General features: G+C 33.5%; 3 protein-coding genes across 3 annotated transcripts; 1 reads left to right on the top strand and 2 right to left on the bottom strand.

Annotated features, from left to right (window-relative positions):
* Positions 1-351: 351 nt before the first annotated feature.
* On the top strand, positions 352-516 carry K444DRAFT_491690 (uncharacterized protein; the record flags this gene model as incomplete). Its single annotated transcript, XM_024873211.1, has 1 exon — positions 352-516. A coding segment is annotated over one exon (165 nt), but the record flags the coding sequence as incomplete, so codon positions are not given.
* A 4,314-nt stretch (positions 517-4,830) lies between these two features.
* Positions 4,831-9,581, bottom strand: K444DRAFT_619455 (uncharacterized protein). Its single transcript, XM_024881518.1, has 6 exons — positions 9,533-9,581; positions 8,887-9,322; positions 8,597-8,842; positions 7,976-8,547; positions 7,768-7,921; positions 4,831-7,708 (listed from the first exon to the last, which is right to left on the bottom strand). Exons 2-6 carry the CDS (start codon positions 9,099-9,101, stop codon positions 4,972-4,974), a joined length of 3,924 nt encoding a protein of 1,307 aa, XP_024729651.1. The 5' UTR covers positions 9,102-9,322; positions 9,533-9,581; the 3' UTR covers positions 4,831-4,971.
* A 2,309-nt stretch (positions 9,582-11,890) lies between these two features.
* On the bottom strand, positions 11,891-12,937 carry K444DRAFT_635700 (uncharacterized protein; the record flags this gene model as incomplete). Its single annotated transcript, XM_024883902.1, has 3 exons — positions 11,891-11,898; positions 11,943-11,955; positions 12,587-12,937. The coding sequence occupies 3 exons, from the start codon at positions 12,935-12,937 to the stop codon at positions 11,891-11,893; spliced, it is 372 nt and encodes a 123-aa protein (XP_024729652.1).
* Between the last annotated feature and the right edge of the window lie 4,808 nt (positions 12,938-17,745).

The raw sequence follows: 17,745 nt of genomic DNA on the forward strand, positions 1-17,745 counted from the left end.
TAGCTAGAGCCTTTATTTTAAAGTCTATTCTTTAAGTAGTTTATAAGGTTCCAGGATATTATTCTTAGTAGACTTTACTATAAATACTATATATTAGTAAATAAAGTATTAAAGGGCTTAGAGGCTAATTATAAGCTTAATATTTTCCTTACCTCTGCTAATACTACCTTACTAGATAGCGAGTATAACTAGTCTAATATACTTGTTATTAGAGAATATAAATAGAATTCTAATAAGAATTAATTTATAAAAATACTAGTATAATTAGTAGGATATATATATAAAGTATTTGAAAGTTAACCCGAATAGCGATTTATGCCTGGATTTATAATTTATAGAAATATAATATAGCTTTGGGTATTTAATAGATCTGGACTATATAACTTCGAGAAGTTTAATATTTATAAAAAGCCAGAGCGATTTATTAAAGTTCTTACTAGCTATATAATAATATCTAATATAGAATTGGGTTTAAATATATTTATTAAGTATAATAGTAATAATAAGTATATTATTATATAAAATATAAGAATCTTTTTAGAAAATAAGCTAATTGCCTTAATAAAAGTAATAGTATACCGGGAAATAATATATTATTAAGGAAGGAGACCTGGCTTAATAAACTAGAAGTATATTATAAAGTTTGCTTGGCTATCTAATAAAAGGTAATAAGAAAGAGAACTATTAAAGTTAGTAAAGAAGAAAGAAGTTACGGGTATTACTATATAGTTTAATTATAAGCAGATTACTATTAATAGTAACTCTAATACTATCTCACATTTATAACAAGCTATAAAATTTGGGTTATTATAAAGGCTATTAAAGAAAGCCTTTTAGGTTAATAGTAGTTTAGAATCTAGCCGGGCGTACTCGAAAACAAGTTTTATAGGAAGGTTAGAAAGTAGTATAGCTTATTTAATTAGCCTAGAAATTAATATAGATAGTGCTATAACTTCTTTTTCTAGGCAGAAAAGAAAAAGAGATAAAAAACTTAATAGAGGTAATGGACTAAAGAGGTCTAAATCCGATAATAGTTATACTAGTATAATAAATATATATAAAGAAGATTAGCTAGACGTAATTAGTACTTCTAGTATTTAAGAAATAGTAGTTAATAATCTGGCAGATTACTAGAATAAATAATAGCGGAATAATATTAATAGTATTTAAGAAGCCGGAGCTAATAGTTTAATAGACTATAAAAGTAAGATATATAGTAATTAAGTAAACTATTACTTAGTAACTTTACTAGCTAGATAACTTTTTTATAAATATTAATTAGTTAGAGAGCTTTTGGAGGCGCTATATAATATTATCTGAGGTTATAGATTATTACTCGAGAATAGAAAGATTCTTTATTAGGATATCTCCGAAAATAATATTATTATTACTAAATTCTTTATTAAAGATACCCTAAAAAAAAGACTAATTAACTTAGACTTAGTAAAGAAGCTAGATAGTATACCGAGTAAGACTTATTACCAAACTAGTACTATATAATTTATAGTAATTAAGATTTTTAAAGGCAAAGATTATATATATTAGTATAACCTCAAGTTATTTTTTTATGTTTTTATTTAGATATATATTTAATATAGTTATAAAGATATAGATAAATAAAAACCTAGTAAGGTAATAAGACTAAAAATAAATATATTATAAGATTAGTATACTAGAATATATATAGAAATTACTCGGAATAAGGTAAGAGATATAGGCAAAAACCGATTCGAGAATATTATTACGGAGTTTATACTAAAGTTCAAGAACCTTAAACTATTAGCTTATAAGCTCCGATTCACTTTTTTTCTAATTAGAAATAGGAATATTTTTATGAATATATTTCATAACTATAATATAATATATAATAGGATAATTATAGTATTAAATACGGTAATTAACTGTTTATAGAAGAAGAAATAGGTAATTATATAGGTAAGGCGAGAACTTGGAAGTTAGAATTATATAATATATTATTAGAAGTTTTTTCTTTTTTTCTTTTTATTATAAAGGATATAGAGAAAACTATATAATATAATAATACTAGAAATATTAATAAATGCGTAATATATTATATAATATATTAATTATTTCCCGTAAAAATAATATATCTTATATATAAGAATAGAATAATATAAGTAATAACTAGATAACGGGAAATAGCTAAAGTATTAGCGAGAGCTATAATTTGGTTCTAATATATAATAACCTTATAATATAGCTTACCTTATATTTATATATATATTATATCTAAAATTACTTTATATTCGGGTAGTATAAATCCTTTTAATCTAATAAAACTTTTTATAATAAGAAGCCTAAATCGATCTCTAAACTAAGATAATAAGAGCCATATTTTAATTTCTTTATTCTAAGAATAGACTTTACGAGATTAGCCTCTTTATAATACTAGTTTATTTCTACTAATATAGAACTTTATTTTAATTATATAATTCTTCTATTTACTAAAGGGGCTCAAATAGGCTCTATATACTAAAAATGGCACCTATTTACTATAGAAGTTACTATTACTCTTACTAAATCTCGTTATAGTATTAACTTCTCTACTAAAGTTATCTAATACTAGATTATCTCATTTCTATATTTATATATTAATAATTAATATATTAAAAACTATTAAAATATTAGCCGCCTTTTTCACGATTTCGTCTAGATTAGATTCCTTTAGATACTAGTCTTACGAATATTGGCCTCCTAAATAACTAGTAGTATATAGGTTTTATATAATGCCCGGTAAGAAGAATAATCCAATTGCCTATTTCTCTTATAAAAAGGAATATTATTATAGGTATTTTACTAAGCTAATTACGGATAGAGAACTATTCTATATATATAATATTAAATATCTTTAGGCAAATATATTTCGGGATATTATAGGATAACCTAGCTTAGTTATTATAAGACTAATAAACTACTTTATTATAGCTTAGCCTCTATAAGAGGAACCCGAGATAGACTCTTTATTATCTCCGTATAGGTTATCTCCCTTACCTTCTCCGTTGCCTATTACTAATATAGTATTATATAAGATACCTAGCGACTTATTAAGCTCGACTTCTATAGATAGCCTGTATACCAGATCCGATAATACACCTCCTCCATACTAATATCCCTAAAGCATATCACAAAATCCGATTTCCGACCAAGATATATTTGTCCCGATAGTAGCACACTTCGTTACCGAGTTCTTACTTTATAGACTTCCTACACATTCCAAATTTCTGTTAAGCGTAAAAGGCGAATAAATAAGCGCTCAGATTCGTTGCGATTACTATATTAACGATAAAGCTAGATTAAATGGACAAGTTTATGGAACGAGCTGAGTTGCCGAAGTCAGTAGCTATTATTAATTTTTAAATGCATTTTCTAGACTATTTATCACCTTTCAGGTTTTCGAGTTCATTTCATATCGGTTTCCCAGCTAGCTAGATAGCACATTATTTTTGTTTTAAGGGTATTAATGCACATAATATAAGCTGCAATATATATCGCAAGAAAAATTGATATTCGCTCTATATCCGTCTCCCATTCTTTTCTTATCATTCTCGCAGGAGCTTTCTCATCGCGGTACAGTCGCTAACGAAATCGGCTTCCCCTCAAACTCACTGCGAAAGTTTCGGCCCCGCTCGGCAGACAGGGATACTCATAAGCCCTTTACTAGAATAGGCTAGGCGCTGAGTCCACGGGAATGTTCTAGTATAACGAGAGTGCTAGCCTTCGGCTCGCACGAAGCCTTCGAACTTGAGAAGAAATAGTCTAGAGATTAAACAGGTCTAGTACGTCCCAAAATTCCTAAAAATATCTGGGTAAGCGATAATTCCAAAATCACGTAGTGATAATATATACGCTCATATGTCCGCAAATAGTATATCGTTCAAAGTAGCAAAGACTGACCGCCAACACAGTAACTTAGACTCGGAAGCACGTGCGAGCAAGCGTTGACAGGGGTGAATCAAAACTTTAACCGAATCTGGCTAGGCAACTTTTTTTTTGGCCCTGAAAAGGTTTCCGGGTCCTTTTTTTAGTAACCTTCTTCTCTTAGCAAGCTAAGAAGTACGAAGGCACTCGGTTTTCCATTCGAACGTGGCGCAAGATGAGGCTGAGCGCAGCGGCTGGGCTTGGCGTCATGAACGCGCAACCTAATTAAGTTCTCCAAAGTACACAGGATTGTAACGAATAGTTGATCAATTTGTCTTGTCTCCAGTGCAGTCTAGAGGTATAGTCCGCTGCGAAATCGGCTTCCGCTTTTGAACACTTCGAGAATTTAAACCAAGCCACATTGCCAAGATGCGCCAACCGCACTAACATAATTCTGGCTAGCTACAGTCATCCCCTGTCCGCATAAGCCACACCACTATATGTCACGTGCGAGCCGGTCCAAGCCAACTTCGTCTTGGTAGCCTCACCCATTACGCTGCATGTTAAACACTGATCTCCCCGGCTCCCTCCGTTATATCTTCCCTTTTACATCTTCCTCAGAGACCAACCCTACAAGTTCGTCCCCTCTTGCTATTCCCTTAAAAACCATCGACTCAAGACATGGGAACGTTGGATTGGCAAGTTATGAATTCCGAAGATGACAATTTTTATTTTGGGATTTTCTAGCGACTTGACCGCACGGATTGAATAGCCAGTCTATCGAATTGACTGTGACTTGCTAGTCTTCGAGACAGCGAGAGAACTTACCCCCTTTGCTATAAAACGTCGTCCTGTATAATCCTTGTAGAACCCGTCGCAATAACAGTACATATCAATTTCATACATTTAAAGACATTTTTATATCAAACTAATACAATTAATAAATATAGATTCAACTAGAACCCCAACCTCAACCTTCTCCAAGTGGATCATCTCAAGTTGTGCTCTAATCTTAGGTTCTGAGAGCGAGAAATTAATTGTAGCCTCCAGCCGCGAACTTTCAAGGTACGGTGACGCGAAGCCTACATGAGACTAATGCTCGCCCTTAAACTTCCATTCAGACTCCTTCTTTGCCAGGCGGTCGAGAGTACCCAGGCTCTCCGCGGCAGTCGTACCCCCCAATACCAAGTATGCAAAGCGAAGGCTTTTATCACAGTCTTCAAAATACATCTTTGCAAAGAAAGGACCCAAGCCAGTCCGGTCCGTTAGATTAGGTTGAGAGAGTCTGCCCATGACTTTGCCATGAAGCTCCTCGCGACATTCCAACGTCCGTTTCAGCGCCTCGAGTGCGGAATCGTGCGCGATTATACCACCCAGGCTGTCGTAAATTGCCTTCATTGCCTCAAGTGTGCCTCGTTGTGCATCATCCAAGGTCAGAGTGTGTGTTGGACCTTCGCCGTCGTCAGAGTCATCGTCCACGTCACTTGGAGGGTCAATCCAGCCCGCAGCAATCCAGTTTAGGAAGAGATTGGTTATATTGCTCGAGTCGAACACAGAAACAGCCAGAGACTCGGCCACGCTTGGAGCACCCGGCTGTGATCCTCGTTGACAAAAAGGCTCCAACGCGAGGACGAATCCAGTTTTTGAAGCATTTTGGAGTTCTTCAGAGATGGGATTCAACACTTGGGCAGCGATTAAGTCTTCCAAACCTCCAGGAAACCTCGCAGGCCAAGCGAGCTCCCAGAGCATTCCAAAGATTGTGATTTCGCCAGTTTCAGTTTCAGACGAGAGCGCCTGGTTATGAAAGGCTTGCTGAGCCCTATCGCCTAAGGCTCTTCGAACGGCAGCTTCGCAACCGTCCCTGAAGGCTTCTTGTCTGGCATCCAGGATGTCTATCACTTCTGAAGATGACAAGAATTGTCCCGCTGCTCTCTTCACTGCTTGGCGAAGAATAGCAAAGAAAGCGTTTCTGGGATCGCTTGAGCTTGTAAAAGCTTGAAAGTAATCGCCGAAGCTCATGTCTTTGTCCGGGGGGTCTATCGCTTGAGATCTCGAGGTAATGATTCCTTCCATGTCCGCTCCGGGATAAAGCCTAGTTAGAACTTTGGCGAGACAACGGCGGACGATTTCAGCAACATCGCCGCTCCATTCATTTGCCCACTCCCCAATCGCAACACAAGAGTCTCCGTCGAGTATCTCTTCCGCTCGCTTAATTGCTTCGCGGCTTAGACACTTCTCTAGCAAGCTTTCTGTTTCCGCTGTGATCTCTGTCCGGATATCTTCGATGAGATTGGTCTGCCCTACCGCGGAAAACTCCCAGGGAGCGTTGATGCTAAATGCAATTGGGATGCATCCGTGAGAGTCCAATGTATTGAGGAAGAAGTCCTTGAGCAAATAATCAGGGTTCTTGGCGTCTGACTCCACGGCGTACTCCACTTGCTCCTCAAATTCTCTTGTAAAATCTCCAAAAATATAATCCCAATCGAGATCTTTGAGATTTTCCTCAAAGGATGTTATAAGTTCGGACTCCAACTTTACTGAAAATTCACGTAACCGTCTATGCTGGTTTGATCCTGCCGGTAGATGACTAATTGACTGAGACAAGCTCTTCTGCGCTTCGAGTAGAAAGGGGAAAATCAATTCCGGTGCAGGAACGCAACTGTCATGTAGAGCATCAATACCACCGTCGAGAGACGCTTTAAGTTCCGTCATCAAAGGATCGAAAGCTTTCAACGCGACTTGACTTCGATCCATCTGGTCGTACATGCCGAAACCCAAGAGCCAGAGTTTTGGTGCCGTATACACGGCAATGTGATTGAGGCTTCGATCGAGGTTTCGACGCTCCAGCCATCTTCTTACAAGCGAATGCATTTCGATGTAAGGCACAAGGACATGCCCATCTTCTATCCAGTTCAAAGTGATCATGTTCACAGAGGCCAAATCGTCAATGGCAAGATTGAAAATATCCTCATCAAGGAAACGAAGAACATCGACGGCAGCGATCCCTGAGCTGAGCGACGTTTTGTTTATGGCCGGTTTTTTTGTTTTAAATTGCTGATACAAGCGGAAGTAGTCCTTGAGACTTGATGCGTTCTCACATGATGCCGCGAAATACGCCACAGATGCCGCATGCTGATTTCCCCCAATGCTTGATAAAATCGGCTGAAAGGCAAAATCAAAAGCCTTCCAGACTGAGGACGAATAGCCGCAGAACTTCGGGGCTCTCTGCAAGAGTCCATCTTTCCCTTCGTCAGACCACGTAAGGTACGCTTGGCAATTCATCCTTGGATTTCCGTTACCCGGGCGCATAGAAGCACCAAGAATAGAAATTGCCAGCGGAAGACCACCAAGTTCCTTGACAATGTGCCTTCTAGCGTCTCTTTCCTGTGTAGATATTTTTTCTTGATGCATCTCATCTTCCGTAGGTGGCGTCCGCATAATGTATGCATCTAAAAGATCCTCCGCCGTGCTCATGTCTAAAGGTTTGACCTGTAGTTCATGAGTAGCACTGATCTCACCGGCGAGATCCTTGCGACGTGTTGTGATTAAAATCTTGCCTCCGGGTATATCTGCGAAGAGGTATCGTTGAATGTTAACGAACTGATCATCCAGGCCGTCAAACACAACCAGCCAATGGCCAGGGAAAAGTTGCGAAAGTCTCTGCCTGACTAATGTCACGGGCTCCGTGTGATCGACATCCTCCCCACAGATCTGTTTCGCATAGACCTCGAAACTTCTTTGTATCTCCAGCTCAGAGGTCGCTGGTATCCAAAGAATTGGCATGTCTTCGCCGTTTTTGTACGCAAAATATCTCGCCATGGTTGATTTGCTGCAAAAACTGGTTAGCGATGGGAGATAATCGATCAGTATGTGCTGGATTGGAAGTACCCTGTGCCTGGAAGGCCGTGCAAAACGACACGAACGACTCCCTCTCGTTTCAATGCTTCAGTCAGAAACAACTCCAAATCCTCACGGACTAGCAGACGCTGCGGGAGAAAAATTGAGTCACTTCGAAGTTTGTTGTGATTAGGAATCCCTTTCCCTTATTTTGCTTATTTTAACCACTACTCTTTCTGGGACTCTTCTCTGAGCATACCTGGTGGAGACTTCAAATTCATGACGCACTGTCGCATCAGCGACTTCTGCTCAACTTGGCCGAGGTACTCAGCCGTTGCCGCCTCGATCACGCCTTGCTTCTCCCATTCATGTAAACCAACACCTTGCAGACCCTGTTGAACGTTGAATCTGAAATAATTGCCGTAGTCATGCCAGCGTGCTGCAAATTTCCTCGCCGTGGTTTCCGTCTCGGTGGCCAGCTTTTTCAGAGTTTCGTAAAGGAATGGTCCCATATTGTGTTGGACTGGGAACTTTCCTGGGTCTCCTGTTCCGATAGAAACAAAGCATTGAACCATATCTTCAACCTTCCCACCAAATGGGCTCCATATGTTCTTGATCTCCCCCTCCACCACTTCTACTGGATTATTCGCACCTAATGCGCCGTCAGCGAATCGTCGATTGCCGATTGTTACAGGGTCAAAAAAAGTCGTAGCAGCAGAGGTGGCAAGGGCGGCTTCACAAATGGTCGCGGGGATACCGAGCCCATCGTGTAGATTGTAGCTCCGGAGGCAGGTCGTTCCTGTTGTCTCGATGGCGGTTGCGCAGACAAACCTGAAGCCAATTAGAGATGCAGAGAGCGGTAATAACTGACTATCCTTACACGCGACACCTTCTTTCAGTTCCGTCATCCATCTTGTCTGCCTCGGTCACCCCTTCAATATTGGAGATAACTTCTTGAATTGCTAATTCAAGGGTTTGAGAGCTATACCTCCCCCGAGTGCTAGCGGTCCAGCTAAGTGGAACCCAGTGCTCCTGCTGATTGAAAATCCGCTTGGTGAGATTGTTGTACGCCATGATGCACTCGTCAACATCCATTCCAAGTCGACCAAGCATAATGGCAATAAGGCTTCATGGGGTTAGTACGAAGACGTCACAGTTAGGCACACTTACCCGCCTGTGCTTGTACCCCCAATCAGATCGAATACATCGCAAGGTTTGACAGACGAAAGCTTTGCTTGTCGTCTCTCGTGATTTAATTGGGCCATCAAGGACCTCAGTGTGATCAGGCTGGAGAGGCCACGGACTCCACCACCGTCAAGCGATAAGACGCGGAGATGACGCTTTTGGGGGGCGGGATACCGTCCCAAACCGATCGTTTTGTCCATTATGGAGGGTCAGTTTCTGTATTCGCACTGCGAAATATGGAAGAAAATCTTGGAGGGGATAAAGAGTACCCTTCGTGCGGAAGGCTTAATAGTGTCCCTAATTTCTTTTGTAGGTAACCGCCGGGCGGGCCTCACTCACCGCTCTGCAAGCCACGCATTTCAAGGGAATGTCCCCCATCCATGCCTGACCAAACTATATTTGGCAAGCTGAGTGGGAGTGGCTGCATCACTGGGGATCAGCTGAGACGTCCTCATCAAGCCTCGACTCAGATACCGGCTTGCCAATGGCTGAAGAGAAGAGCCACATAGCCCTGCTTCAAGCCAACTTGCGTGATTTGTGTTCCCACTATGCCCTCCCCATCTCTTCTTCTTCTCTCCTAACTTTAGATTCCTATATTTAGGCAATCCAATTGAACTGGTTTCGCACTCACTTATCGCGTCGCCGCTCCCTTATTGACTATTTCATAAGCCGTCACAGCCGGGGAGATCAATGTTCTGCGTGCATGGCGCGCTGTCGTCATTTCAGAACTCCAATCTTCAACGCACGTGACAGTGAAGAACTATGGGATTAGCGCCTTACCCTTGCTATTGTTTTACATAAGGCTGCCTAGGCAGAATAGGACTACTAGCAGCAGGATGATGCTAGTGTGGTTATAAGTCTCTTGGCAGTGTGGCTATTTAAATTTTCGACGTGTTCCAGGCGGAAGCCGATTTCGCTAGCGACTGTACGGAGCAGCTCAAGAATGAGGATCGTGAAAGCTACCCTGTCGTTCGCCGATAACCTCATATGGCGTCTAGCCTCTTCCGGTAAGGTGTTTATGGATCCTTGTCTAGCGAGCGGGGCTGAAACTTTCTCGGTAAGTTTGGGGGAAACCGATTTTGTTAGCGACTGTACCCCCCATCAGTTCTTGATTATATTTAACAGGTTTGTTTTATTTCAAGAATTAGTAAACAAATTTGCACAGGGCTTAAACGACGTCATAAATAACGTTAGGGGCGGTTGAGGTATATCTAATAGCTGCACCTGCTCTGGACGAAAGTCTTTTTCTTTTGCGACATGCAACAAAGAAAGCCAATCCAGTCCTCTTAATTACGTGGCTGAATAGCCCAAATACACGAGCTCGTCTGCCTCTCGCTATTGAACGAGTACGGGCCCGATCCCGCTCCCTGTGATTCCTATCGATCCCAAAGGCTATAATTAGAAAGAGGCAGGGAAGTTACTTGGACCCTGTCTCTATTAGATAATTGGGGGGCCCGATATGGCTCCCTTATTAATCCCGGATATAATTAGAATTAGGCAAGAGAGCTAGATAGGGTACCTAAGTTCAGACTAAGAATTTTCTGCCCCTTATCTCTGCCCCTGTCTTTATATCTCGTCTCTTAGGTAAGATTATATATATAACTAATAAGATATACTTATTACTAAGTAGAACGAATTACTTTACTTCTATTAATATAAGTAGTAATTTAAGCGAGTCTAGTAATACAAATCTTGAAAAATTATAATAAATAGAATATAGTAAAGATTTTAATATTAAAGATACTAATAGAGAATACTATTATATAACCAGATCAGGTAGTTTAAACTATCTTTATTTAAGTTAGGACTTACCTTAAATTATGCCTGGTAACTTTCTTATAAATAGTTTCTTTACTCTCTAAACTATTATCCTATAAATTAGACTCTGAAATAAAGTAGTCTACTTCCGAATTCGTTTATAAATTAGGGTATTTCTTAGATATAGAAGTTAGGAAATTATCTATATTAATATCCTATTCCGGAATTAAAAGTATTATATTTATATTATTTATAGTAATATTCTTAAAATATATTTAGGGTATTAGTATATAAAAGCTTATATTAAATATATAAATCCGTTTTCTTATATACTTTATTATTACTTGCCTAGCCTCTAATAAGTTAGAAAAATTAATTAGAAAAGTATATAAAACTTTCTAAATACTATAATTATAGATCTTATATTTTATATAAATCTTTAGAAAATCTAGTTTCTAGTTACTTAATTATCTTATAGTTTATAGATATATAAGCTTAGCTATAAGTAAAGAGAATTCAAGCCCTTACCTATAGCTTAATAGCCTAAATCTATTCTTTGAAATTAGTAATATAATCTAATATCTTATTTAAGGCAGATATTAAGTTATTATTATTAGTTATTAAAGAATTCATACTAGGCTATATATTATAAGTAGGATTTCGGACGACTTCTTAGTTTATTATAGTTTAATATTTATTCTTTATAATAATCTGGAATAATAGATTTTCTTATATAAGTTCTTGAAACTCGGTATCTTTAAAAGTCTCAAGTATAAACTAAGTAAGTAGCCGGTTTCTTTTTATTATACCTATATCTTTTCGGGCTCCTTTTTCTATTATCTTAAATTTGCTCTAGTCTTATATTTTTTTCTTTAATATTTTTTGCTTAAGTCTTTCTTTTTATTACTTAGTAATATTTTTTATAAGCTTTTTTTTCCCCTTAATTATAGGTTTCTTTTACTTTTCTCCTATAGATTTCTTTTATTCTTTATATATAACTCGCTCTAGCTTTTCTCTTACTAGCTACTTTTCTTTTTCTATTATAAGTTTTCCCTGCTTCTCTTATATAGGCCTCTTAATAGCTTGGTTTTATTCTCTAGAGTTAGAAGCAAGTTATAATAGCTTGCCTAAAGCTATTAAGTTATTTACTACTAAAAAATCCGAGCTAGGCTATAGAGAATAGCTAGTATTATTAACTTTAACTTAATCTCCTATAGCTTCTAATAAAAAGTTAAATACCTATAATAGTGATATAAAATAATAATTAGCTTCTAAAAACTTACTATTAGTAACTTTCTTTAAGTCAAGTTATATAAGTAGCTATTTTCTTCTTTTAGCTAAAGCTAATATACGGAGATCTCTTTATATACTATTTTAATTTCTTAGTACCTTAGATTTCTTATCTGGCTAGTTCTTATTAGGCTTCTTTTACTTGGGCCTGTCTTTCTATTACTTAGTAAGGTTCTTTGCTAGTCTTTCCTACTTTTCTTATATAACTCGCTCTTATTCTTCTCTTACTAACTATTCTTACTTAGTACGGTCTTATTCTTCTTTTATAAGTCCTTCTTATTTCTTATTTACTAGCCGCTCCTATTCTTCTCTTACGAGTCTGTCTTACTCTTCTCTCGCAAGACATTCCTGCTCTTCCCTCGCTAGCTATTCCTGTTCCTCTCTCGCCAGTTTTTCTTGGTTCTCTCGAGCAAGTCTTTCCTGCTCTTCTTTTACAAGCCGCTCTTGTTCTTTAGCAAGCCATTCCTGTTCTTCTCTTGCAAGTCTCTCCTATTTCTCTCTCGCTAGTCTCTCTTATTCTTCTCTTACTAAGCGTTCTTATTTCTTCCTTATAAGTCTCTCTTATTCTTCTCTCGCAGCCCGCTCTTGCCGCTCCTGCTCTTCTTATACTAAGCGTTCTTGTTCTTCTCTTACTAACCGCTCTTGTTCCTCTATTATAGCCCGCTCCTGCCGCTCCTGTTTCTCTCTTACTAACCGCTCTTGCTCCTCCCTCGCCAGTCTCTCCTATTCCTCCCTTACTAACCTCTCCTGCTCCTCTCGAGTAAGACTTTCCTATTCTCTCGCAAGCCGCTCCTATTTCTCTCTTATAAGTCTTTCTTATTCTTCTCTTACTAACCGCTCTTGCTCTTCCCTCGCCAGTCTCTCCTATTCCTCCCTCGCTAACCTTTCCTGCTCCTCTCGAGCAAGACTTTCCTATTCTCTTATAAGCTACTCCTATTTCGCTCTTGCTAATTGCTCTTATTTCTTCCTTACAAGCTATTCCTGCCATTCCCGCTTTTCCCTTACTAGTCTTTCTTATTCCTCTCTTATAAGCTATACCTACTATTCCCGCTCCTCTCTTACTAGTCTTTCTTATTTCTCTCTTGCGAGCCGTTCTTGCTTCTTCTGCTCTTCTTATATAAGTCTCGCTTATTTCTCCCGTATAAGTCTTTCCTATTTTTCTCGCGTAAGCCGTTCTTATTCCTATTATATAAGTTATTCCTGCTTCTCTCTTACTTAATTATCTCTTAGAGAAGCTGAAATTAAAGTATCTAATAGTAATACCTCTTTAGGAAAATAAGAAATAGGGTGACTTGGCTTACTAAAAAATATAAAATATACTAATTTATAAATAAAGAAAAATAATATCTTATTATATTATTTCTTACTAGTATTATATAGCTTATTTAAGAAAAGAAATAATTTATTTTGTTTATAATCTAGTATATACGGGATCCCGGATTTTTTTAGTAGTTTATTAGAATAATTTATCTTAACTATAGCACTTACTTACTCTATTATTATTAATTAAGCCTCGGAAAATAAACTCGCTATTTATTTTATATAGTTCTCAAATATTACTTTATTATATTTATAATAGTTAGGTTTATAAGCCTTTAGGAAAGCACTATAAGTAATATCCTTATTAGCTAATTACTAGATTAGGCTAAGAATAGGCTCAGACTTATATCCTAATTAGTAAGCAAAAGTAGTAAACTTATATAAGATAATCTTATTTATTTTTCTAGTAATAGGCTTTATTAATAACTTCTTCTTTCTTTTTAGTATTATAAATATATAGGGGTAATTATATATTATAAATATTTATATCTATTATTATTTAAGGTCTATTTAGTTTACTAGGCTTCCGGGCCAGAATATATAAAAGAATTCTAATTCTTGAATTATATACTAATTAGGTTTATAGTTTATATTAGAGTACTTATCTTTTATAATAGAGGAAATTATATTATTAGGTAATAGTAGAAATAATTATTTTATACTATTAGTAATGTTTTTAAGGTAGTTAAGGTTCTTAAAAAAGCTAAAGAGAGAAGGAACTAAGTAGTTAATAGTAATAGAAAATATCCTATTTTATATATCTTTATAGTCTTACTTATTAAAAGTACTAAGGATTTGGCTGCTTTATATTTTATTATATAGAGCCTAGAAATCCGCCTTATAAGTATCTAGTATAATAAGCTCTAAGGCTTTTATTATTACTTGATTTATTTTTTATATTATCTCTCTATTATTATAAAAGATCTTCTTAGTTTAGAAGTTCCTAATAATATTATTAAAATAATAGAGATTTACCTATTTAATTTAGTTAGTACTTTTAAATTACTTATAGATATAAAGCTTATCTTATAATATCTTATAATAAATATTATATATATTATATCTAATCTTATTTCTCTTACTAGCTCTAGAATATCTAATTAAATATTAAATATGGCCTTATAATTTATATAGTGAAAGATCTTTTCGAAGTTCTCTTTCTTATAATTTAATATAGTAGTTAAATAAACTTATTATTATTTCTCGAAATATGAATTTCCTGCTTTCCTATATCCTTAATATTCGCGGATTTTACTATAGATCTCGCTATTATTAGGCTTTTTTTTAGCCGAGTACTTTTTAATTAGAGTTATTTTTAGTTTCTAATTAAGATCTAAAATAGAAAAGAAAAATTAGCGGCTTCTCTAGATTCGGAAAAGAGAGGTTATATTTTTAAAATATAGGTTTATTATTTAATATCTATTTTCTAGAAAAAGAACTTAGGCTATTATAAGTATTTAGTAATATCTATAGAAATACTTTAACTAATAATCGGGCGGAAAATCTAGCTCTAGATAATTATTATATATATTTTCCAGAAATTACTTAATAAAGGTTCTAGAAGCTTTTATAATAGCCTCTAATTATAGCTAGCTAATAATAGTAGAAATATAATTTTAAAGGTCTAGTTATTAGTAATTACTCTTTCTATAAAACAAATTTCTTAGTCTCTTAATATTATTCTTATCCGGCTCTCTTAATTCTTTATATAGAAAATAAAGTATATTAAGCTTAATACTAGCTATATTTCTATATTTAATATTTCTCTCTGCCTCTTATTATTACTTCTATTTCAGGAATTATATATATTATATCTCGAGATAATTAATATATAAGATCTTATTTTTTAAGAAAAAAATAAAAGTTACTTATTACTTCTTATCTCTTAGTAATTTGTTTCTAATAGGAAATCTATTCTTTATTAAAGTTAACTTATAATATTATAAATAGTAATATAAGAGCCTATTTTGGCTCTTATTAGTTTTCTATTTTAGTTCTTAAACTTTTTTTATAAGTATAAATTAAAAACTATTTTTAGATCTATTCTTTCTAACTAATAAAATCTTTAGAATTCTTCTTACTATATTATATATATTTAGAATAACTTCTAATTCAGACAAATACTATATATAGTTCTTATTAAATATATTAAGGAAATATAGGCTATATCTATATTCTAAAAGTAGTATAAAGTAGCTAGATAGTAATAGTAATTATATAATTACTAGGTAAAATATTATAAAATAATAGGCTAGGGAAAGAGTATTATTTTTAGAAAGTAATACTATTAATCTTAAGACAAGTATATTATATTTCAGGCTAGTAAAAGCTATTAATTCTGAAATTAGAGTATATAAATATATAATAATTAAAGAGGAATCTTTATAAAGAAATTATAAGAAAATCTATTAGCTATAGCTTAGTATTAGTAATTGTATTAATATAATAAAATATAAAAGCTCTCTATTTAATATTATTATAGTAAGAAGCTTCTTAGGGCTATATATTAAGGACAAGCTTTATATATTATAATAAATCTAATATTCTAACTTTATTTTAGTCTTTAATACTTTTAAGTTTAAGTAATTATTATATATTATTTTCGAGTATATATCTATTTCTCTATAATATATTACTAGTAATTCTTATATTAATAAACTTCGCTTAGCTTTAATACTTGGATAAATAAGTATTAATAGAGTAATAAATATAGAACGGGCACTAATTATAGTAAGTATTTAAGGGCCTTACTTACTTTATAATAAAAGAATTAGAGTATAGCTTATTAACTTATTTAAATATTTTTATTAATTTAGATAGGGATATTAAAATCGGTTAGTAATAATCTTTACTTTAAAGTATTTCTATTAATTTAAAAATTATAGTAAACTAAGAATACTATTATATTTGCTCTCTAGAAAGCACTAAACCTTATAATATTAGAATCTTAGACTTAATTATAATAGAATTAATATAGGGCTATACTAAGAATAATAGAGCTATTAGTATAAATAATTTATATTATTAGCCTAATAGCTCTAATACTATTAGCTTTTTCTTAGAGATAATATTTATAAGCTTAGTAAATAAGTTAATAAAAATAAGTTAAAGGCTTATATTTCTATATTATATTCTAATATTTTCTAGTATTTACTAATATAATTTCCCTAGTAAAAAGAAAAGCTTAAGGGCCTAGTATCTCTCGCTAGCCTCTAGGTATATAGAGACTATAAATATATACTAAGTTAGGTAGTTTTTATAGAAGTATATATTATTATAAGTATATTTAAAGCCTTAGTAAGCTATTTATTCTTAATAATTATTAGATTAATATAATTATTTACTATTTCTAACTAGATTTACTATAGTTTATTAAATAGTAAAAGCTATAAAGCTGGATTTTATAGCGTTTTTTCCCGGCTTTATAAGACTGTTTCTGGCTTCTTTATTTTTAATTTTAGAGAAGCTATTTTATTTCTTTTTTATTTTTAGTTTTAGGGAACTATTTCTGGCCCTTATTTAGTTTAGACTCCTATTATAGCTAGCCCTTATATTATATATTTCTTCTTAGTTATCTTAATCTCTTTATATTTTTCTCTTTTTTTCTTTTACTTATTTCTTATATAAATTCTATATTTGCTTTCTAATAGAGATTACTCTAGTATTTAGTATTACTATAGGTAATATCTTTCTTTCTCTTATATTTTTTAAGATATACTATTATATAAGGTAATTCCTAAAAGCTTTTTTGTTTTAGATAAATAAGTATTTTATTTATTTGTTATTTCTTTATTATTACTAATATCTGGATCTATAAAATTAAGCTAATATTTTCTTATAATTTGTTTATTTTATAATAAATATTTTATATCTTATATATAAGATATTATTAATCTTAAAAACTAGGCTATAGGCTATAAATCTCTTATTAATTAACTTAATTTCGCTTCTTTCTAGTTCTTTTTTTAATATTCTTATAAATTTTCTTAGTATTTCCTTAAGTAAGTTCTAATAATTCTATTACCTAGCTAGGGTAATATTATTTATTCTTCTAGCCTTTTATATAATTATAGTTATAATTAGTTAAATCTTTTTCTCTCTATATATATTAGAGAATTTATAGGAATTAATTATAAGTTTTAATTTCTTTTATTATATATTAGCTATATCTAACTTTATATAAAAAGAATTATTATTATATTTTCTTATATTTTCTTTATTTTTTCTTCATATATTTTTATATAAAGTTTTTATTTATATATATTAAGTATTAATAGTACTTATTACTTATTTAATTTAGTAATACTTAGTATTATAACTACTTTTTTCCCATATATATATTTATATCTTTATAGAAATATATCTTTTAATATTTTTCCTCTAATATAGATTTATTATCTAATAAAATAAAGCTATTAGCTATAGTTTTCCTCGAGCTTCTATTATTTATATAAATAATATAATTAAGATTCGCTT

The sequence above is a fragment of the Hyaloscypha bicolor genome (genome assembly GCF_002865645.1).
Source record: "Hyaloscypha bicolor E unplaced genomic scaffold K444scaffold_165, whole genome shotgun sequence".
NCBI lineage: Eukaryota > Fungi > Ascomycota > Leotiomycetes > Helotiales > Hyaloscyphaceae > Hyaloscypha > Hyaloscypha bicolor.

Bases quoted from the DNA above. Each gene is read 5' to 3' on its own strand.
- K444DRAFT_619455 (XM_024881518.1), bottom strand. From the start codon at position 9,101: ATGGACAAAACGATCGGTTTGGGACGGTATCCCGCCCCCCAAAAGCGT. The intron at 8,548-8,596 runs GTAAGGATAGTC...AATTGGCTTCAG, and splicing joins ACTGAAAGAAGGTGTCGCGT to GTTTGTCTGCGCAACCGCCA. The intron at 7,922-7,975 runs GTATGCTCAGAG...AAGCAAAATAAG, and splicing joins GAATTTGAAGTCTCCACCAG to GGAAAGGGATTCCTAATCAC.